The 7,331-nt window shown below is 33.8% G+C and overlaps 2 protein-coding genes across 2 annotated transcripts; one reads left to right on the forward strand and one right to left on the reverse strand.

The window, feature by feature from the left end:
- The first annotated feature begins 1,110 nt into the window (after positions 1-1,110).
- Positions 1,111-2,713, forward strand: LOC131640083 (ninja-family protein AFP3-like). Its single transcript, XM_058910489.1, has 2 exons — positions 1,111-1,477; positions 2,123-2,713. Exons 1-2 carry the CDS (start codon positions 1,258-1,260, stop codon positions 2,479-2,481), a joined length of 579 nt encoding a protein of 192 aa, XP_058766472.1. The 5' UTR covers positions 1,111-1,257; the 3' UTR covers positions 2,482-2,713.
- LOC131640082 (uncharacterized) lies at positions 2,516-7,050 on the reverse strand. The gene is made up of 4 exons (XM_058910488.1): positions 6,976-7,050; positions 5,346-5,970; positions 3,418-5,008; positions 2,516-3,187 (listed from the first exon to the last, which is right to left on the reverse strand). Exons 2-4 carry the CDS (start codon positions 5,929-5,931, stop codon positions 2,983-2,985), a joined length of 2,382 nt encoding a protein of 793 aa, XP_058766471.1. The 5' UTR covers positions 5,932-5,970; positions 6,976-7,050; the 3' UTR covers positions 2,516-2,982.
- Positions 7,051-7,331: the final 281 nt, after the last annotated feature.

The following is a 7,331-nucleotide window of genomic DNA, read 5'->3' on the forward strand; positions in this document are numbered from 1 at the left end:
TCTACCACCGCACAACTTATGAAAGTAAAACATGAAGAAGTTTAAAATTTTGTTCATACCTTGTGATAATTTTGACTTTTATGGCCACAATATGAATGAGATACATCAAAATAAAGAAAAGATGTGCAGAAAGTTGGGAGCTTTACCATAGATCTACCACCGCGAAACTGCACACTACCGTAAAACGCTCAAGCCACTTCCCCTACTTTAACTCAGAAAGTAACCACCACTGTGCATAACAGAACCCCCTCTTCTTTCCCCGACGCATCACCAACAATATACTAAACCACCACACTTAAAATCTGTCGGAAACAATCTCGCCACTACAAAAAAATGGATTTACGTTTTTACAGAGGTTTCTTCCTTCATATCCTTCAACCAAACCCTTAAAATTTACTCATATCCCTAACCAACCTTCTGTGTTCATCACTGATCCAAAGAGAAATAGGAAGAGAAAGATAGTTTTGGAAGTCAGAGAAATGAGAGAAAGGAAAGTGAAAAGTGAGATGTGAGAAGCAAGAGAAAAGAGAAAAGAGAACAAATTTGAATTTTGACATTGAAAAAAGAGAAAAGAAATTGCAATCGAACCATATTAAATCATCAATTGAACCAAACCTATCAATTGAACCAAACCTAACAAGTAAAACCTTAATACAATAAGAATGTAGTTGAAATTGAACAATATAACATCATTAATTGCACAAAATAATTTTTAAAATAAAATTAAACTCACTTTAATGAGATAGTGTTTTCCCACCACATCTTTTTTCATATATTATAGATATACATATCTTTTTATTAAAAGAAACATTTTTAAAAAATTGTTTATTTTTCTTTTACTTTCTTTGGACATAACACCGACATATCATTATTACACAAAATTTCCCTTAAAAATTACGTGGCATAGTGGAGTGTGTCCGGCAGAAGTTGATGTAACATGCATTAGATGTACCACATACAGAACACAAATATGACCATACATGTCATATGTACAAATGTACCATCTTCACCATTGATCAACACGTGGAACTTTCCATATGCTTTTTTGTCATCATAATAATTCACACAAAAAGCAAACATTGAATTTGAACACATGACACATTAATTCATTCAAACCTCACTCTTTCTTCTTTCTTCTAACTTCTAAACTCCTTCTCAATTTTTCTTTCTTTTTCTTCTTATACTTTTCTTCTTACCTTTTGTTTCTTCAATTCTTCTCGATAATAACATTGTGAGCCCAAAGGTTTTTTCTCTTTAATGGACCTTACTCTTAAGCTTTCTCTTTGTGGTGAAAATGTGGAAGAAAGAAGGTTGATAAGGTCATCATCATTGGTGGGTGGAGAGATAGGAAGTATTAGTGTTCCAAATTGGTGTAGCTTTGGGCCATCTATAGAGAGATCTTCATCTCTTCCAATTGATGGTGGGGAGAGAATGGTTCTAGAGAGGCAGAAAATGGTGGCAGCTTCTGAGCTTCATGGTAACTTTTCCATGTTTGAAATAATTTCCAAAATGCCAATTTTCAAATTTGATTTTTAATCTTATGATTTGTATTTTTATAATTAGTGACACCTCTAAATAAAAACAAACGTGTCTCATGTCTGTGTCGATGTCTATGACACATGTGATTATGTTTAAAATTATTAAGTGTATCAACTTTTCGATGTAGGAGTCGTGTGATCGTGTCTGATATGCGTGCTTCATAGCTAATATGTAATATAATCCTTGAATTGTGACACTTCGGGTTATGATTTTAAATTGTGGTTGCTGGTGTTGGATGTTGTAATTGTGGTCATTGTAACAAATTTTGACTGGAAGGTGTTTGAAATACATAGCTGACAAATATTAAAAGCTAAATTTTTTTATTATATTAGAAGAAAATTGAGTTTTGATGTTCTAAAATTTTGATTTTTGATGAAAATAATTAAATAAATATGGACAAAATTGTTTTAATTGGTTCATAATATGGTCGCACGCACGCATGATTTAAAATCATACCGCAATTGCAGTTTGATCGGCTACTGCGTTATCAATATTGCTTCATCAACTTTAATCATTACTATATTTCTCTTGATATGTGCTTTAAAAAGCTAAAATAGGTGCTTATACAACATTTCATATATAGGTCCAAGAAATTCATCTGAAGGAGTAATTGCTTCCGTGAAGGAAATTCCACTTCTGCCTAAGTCTAGAAATACTAAATTTAAGAATCAAACAAAAAAACTTAATCTCCCTAACTACTGCAGTCTTAAGGGTGATGTGATGGAGAAACTGAGACAAATGCCGACTGTAACAACGACCGGAGACGGTCCAAACGGGAAGAGAATAGAAGGTTTTCTATACAAGTATAGATCCGGTGAAGTTTGTATTGTATGTGTCTGCCATGGTAGCTTCCTCACACCAAAAGAGTTTGTGATTCATGCTGGTGGTAAAGAAGTTGCTAATCCAATGAAGCATATCACTGTTTATCCTTTCTCATTTTAGAGATCAATCTTTCTTAGAATGTAGAGAGGTAAGTGAAAACAATGAAATTATCTTTGATTAGTTTAGCTTTAATGATTATCATATACATTGTTCAAGTGGTCTGTGTATAAGAAAATCTTTTTCAGAAAATCTTTTTGTTAAAAACTTTTCCTTATTAGTACTTTGCAGTATCATTGACCGATAAAATACTAAATTACGATACTTGAATCACCTAAACTTTAATCGACAAAATAACTATGTTATACTATCGTCAAGGTGACATAGGAACAGAACCGTCTTAAATTTTTTGAGACCCATGTTAGCTACAGTTTAACTGTGACAACAACAAATGGTCTATATTTAGTTATGGTTTAACCGTGGCAGATCTATCATGAGGTCTAATTAGCCTAAATTTAACCTTGAAGAATTTGAGGTCCTGTGTTGTAAACTACCTGACACACCCTCAAAGACGGCCCTGCTAGAAAAATTATTTTCTTCGAAGCCGAGAGACTCTAATGTGATCTAGTGGCAACATGTGAAGCAAGATAGCCATTTGTTCTGCGGAGCATTTGATGTTGGTTTGGTGTTTTGAGCTGCAGATGGTGCTACTGTTGTTTTCGCATTCTGTTGCCCTGACTGCTTCGGCTGCTTTTTCGTCTCTTCGTCGTGTTTTGACGAAAGAGGTTTTTCTCCGGGTTTGTCGCCAGCTTTTTCTCCATCTGCGTATCTTCACATTACCAAAAAAACAGGTAAACTTTTTGCTCAAGAAAATTATGTCAAATAAAGACTTAAACCTCGTCAAGAAGTATCATCATCCGAGTGTTTTTTTTGGTATACATAAAAGCTATGTAGCACCGACACCTCTGAAAAAAGATGTGTCTGTGTTAGTATCAGTGTCTGAAACCAACACCGATACTTGGTGTCCGTGCTTCATAGCAGTAAGTAACTTGAACTTACGATTTAAATGCAAAAGATTGGGTGCTTCCATTTGAATGCCGAGAATTGTCATTATTAGAACTAGAAAGCGTATCCGAATGCATTGCCGCAATAGAGAATGTTGTCGATCCTTTACTTTTATCATTCTCCGGCGTTGTACTAGTTTCCATTATAACCTCTCGCATTGTCTCAGCAGCTTTAGCCTCAGTTACTTTGAAATTACTTTGATGCTGTTCAGTGAAATTCGCGCTAATATCATTGAATTTAGTAGCTTGTGGTTGAGGTGAAAGTGGAGGATGATTACTTTGAACACCACCCGACATGTAGTTCATGTGATCGCCATTCTTATCCAATTCACCAGATTTATTCAACCAAGCCATGTCGTTCGAGAAACTCTTTCCCATTTGAATGCTAAACAATGATTCATTAGAGGCATTGCTCCATTGAGCATTTAGTTTGTCTCTCGCGAAAACATGTAATGGAATTCTCGGCGTTGAAGATGGAGTAGTAGAACCGTTCTCTTGTCTTTCCATTATCTGTATCGGAGGGTTTTGTATCGTCTCGGGAACAAGTACAACTGTTGAAGATTTTTGTTGTTCATGCTTTGGCATTGGTCTTACTCGGAAATCATCGTCATTAGATTCTGAAGCTAACGTGTTTTCCTTTTGTGATTTTGGATGTACATGAGTATCTTTCTCGGTGTTCCTCGAAGCACTTAGAGAATCATTTTTGTGTTGCTGAGTTGAAGATTCAAAACCTGTAGAATGAGAATCATGCATGTTTTGATGAGTTGAAGATTTTTGTTCCTGCTTTGGCATTGCGCTTACCGGCATATTATCATCACTATCCTTTCGAGATTTTTGATGTGCATGAGTATCTTTCTCAGTGCTCCTCGAAGCACTTACAGAATCATGCATGTGATGTTGAGTTGATGATTCAAAACCTGTAGAATGAGAATCGCGCATGTTTTGCTGAGTTGAAGATTTTTGTTCGTGCTTTGGCATTGCGCTTACCGGCATATTATCATCACTATCCTTTCGCGATTTTTGATGTGCATGAGTATCTTTCTCGGTGTTACTCGAAGAACTTATAGAATCATGTTTGTGTTGCGGAGATGAAGATTCAAAACCTATAGAACGAGAATCGTTCATGTTTTGCTGAGTTGAAGATTTTTGTTCTTGCTTTTGCATTGAGTTTACCAGCTTATCATCATCACTATCCTTTCGCGATTTTTGATGTACATGAGTATCTTTCTCGGTGTTCCTCGAAGAACTTAGAAAATCATGTTTGTGTTGAGGAGATGAAGATTCAAAACCGATAGAACGAGAATCGTGCATGTTTTGCTGAGTAGAAGATTTTTGTTCATGCTTTGGCATTGATCTTACTGGCATATCATCATCGCTAGCTTCTAAAGCGAACATGTTTTCCTTTTGCGATTTTGGATGTACATGATCTTTCTCGGTGTTACTCGAAGCGCTTAGAGAATGTTCGTGTTGATGAGTTGAAGATTCAAAACCTGTCGAATGAGAATCATGCATATGTTGCTGAGTTGAAGATTCAAAACCTGTAGAATGAGAATCATGCATGTTTCGCTGAGTTGAAGGTTCGAAACCTGTGAAAAATGATGACACCGATGAGTCTATAACTTGTTCGCAACATTATTTGTTGCAAAATGAGAAATTGTGTTTCGAGTTTCGACAACTAATTTTATAAAACTTTTCAAATATATGGTTAACGAATATAATAGGTGTTAAAATTCGTTAACCACCAACATTTTTTTACTAACCACAAACTTTGACGTGATCAACCGCAACTTTTCAGATATTCAATTCTAATATATTTCTTAACCATCTATTTAACGTAACTAACCATATATTTAAACTGCGTTAGACACTTAAAAGTTGTCGCGAAACTCGTCAAATTTTAGTTGTTCAAGGAGATAGTATTACCTTTATGGTTCTTATCATTTGCATCATCTAGTTGCTGGTTCTGTGTTGATTCAAGTGTGAACAAAGGGTGTGAAAGTTGACTTGAGGAAGAAGCATGTGATGTTTCTTCATGATCAGGGAAGTTCCAATGATCTTGATGATGCCAATCATCATCATGGTCATGATGTTGATCAATCTTGTGAGGGTCACGGAAGGGATTTCCTAGTGAAGATGATTCATATGAAGGTAGTTGATGATGAAAATTAGCCTCAAAAGGTGCATGGTCATGCAACTTATGAGAATCATTTGCATCATCATGATCACCAAATACTAAGAAAGGGTTTTGTGATGATGAATATGAAGAGTCTGAGTTGTTTGGATAATGAGAATGAAACTCACCAAAAGGGTTAGCAAGATTTGTTTGGTCATTGGTATGATGAAAAGTTGCATTTTCATTATGAGGTGTTGGATTTGGCATGAAGTGAATGGGATCATGATGTGAGTGTTCTGGTTTGTTTTGTGAGTTGAATGGTTCAGTTTCACTTGAATTTGTTGAATGATGAGTTCTATGATGAATGTTTGATCCTCTGCCACTTTGAGATTCCATCAGACAATGATGTCAAGTGATTTTTAAGGTCTTGATGTTCTGTAAAACAAGAATCATAATCAAATACTAAACCATATCTTTATGAAAAAATAAGGATTTGTTTTCAACTTACATGAACTTTTTGAACAAGTACAACTACTTGGTTTAGATATCTTAAATCCACAATAGCATAAACAACAATAACCACACATATGATTTGTATACTACGTGGCACCGACACCTCTGAAAAAAGATATGTTCATGTCCGTGTTGAATACTGACACAACACCGACATTTATGATTATATTTAATTTATTTATTTTTTAAAATTATTACCAGTAACAATGTGTCGTTGTCGTGTCCATGTCGGTGTTTTATAGTTTGTCTATGTCTTCCATTATGTCAGGACTATGAAGTTTGGTATTTCCATATAAATTGTGGAAGATTTTATAGGCAAAATTTAATAGCAGATGTTATAAGGGTTCGAATTAGGCGCTGACACCATCTTAAAATTTGAAATTTTATCTGATTTAATTTTTTAAAATCGAGTCGTAAGATGAAGATTACTCGTACTTATAAACATTTAACCATTTGTTATGTACCATCATGTTCATACAAAAATAAATAATTTACTTATCAAAGATTGAGTCAATTAGATCTAAGTTTTGAGTAAAATAAATTGATTCACACAATCTAAAATTTTCATTTTGTTTGCAATGTGCATAATTTTATTTCTAACATCATCAGATTCTATCATTATTAAAGAAAAAAAATACAAATCTCAGTTCTTCAAATTATGTCTTTATCTTAACAAAATGTTACTCATACAGCAATGAAATATGGTTATTTCCGACAATTTCAACAAAGGATTTGATCTATTAAAAAAACAGAAACTATAATAACAAACTAACTCCCTTATTTCTATCATAATATAACTAATTACATTATCATGATTTCTCTATAAAACTTAACCATATCATATGTAACATGAAGGGTTATAGAAATAATTAAAAAAAAAAAAAAAAAACAAAACAAATAACCATGAATACATTGATGCAATGTTACCTTAATCTCTGTTCCATTACCTCAATCTCAATGTAGTGAGAAAAAAAACCAGGAATCAGAAAAATTGAACAATAGTAAGGTTAGAGAGGGAGAGAGGTTGCAAAGAAAAAGGCTAAATAAAGGAGAGGGGCTTTCCACAAGTTTAGGTGTTTTCCTTGACTAGTAAATCTCTATAGCCCAATTTAATCTTCCATTTGTTTCTCCTCAATTTTAATATTTCATAAAGAAAACCACAATTATAGTCTATTTTGATGTAAAAAAAAATTAACGGTTTTTCAATAGACATTGTATAATAATTATTATATTAAAGATTTTTAAAATATAAATTGTTTTATAGGGATTCTTCTTTTGACGCT

Source organism: Vicia villosa, unplaced genomic scaffold, assembly GCF_029867415.1.
Source record: "Vicia villosa cultivar HV-30 ecotype Madison, WI unplaced genomic scaffold, Vvil1.0 ctg.002932F_1_1, whole genome shotgun sequence".
NCBI lineage: Eukaryota > Viridiplantae > Streptophyta > Magnoliopsida > Fabales > Fabaceae > Vicia > Vicia villosa.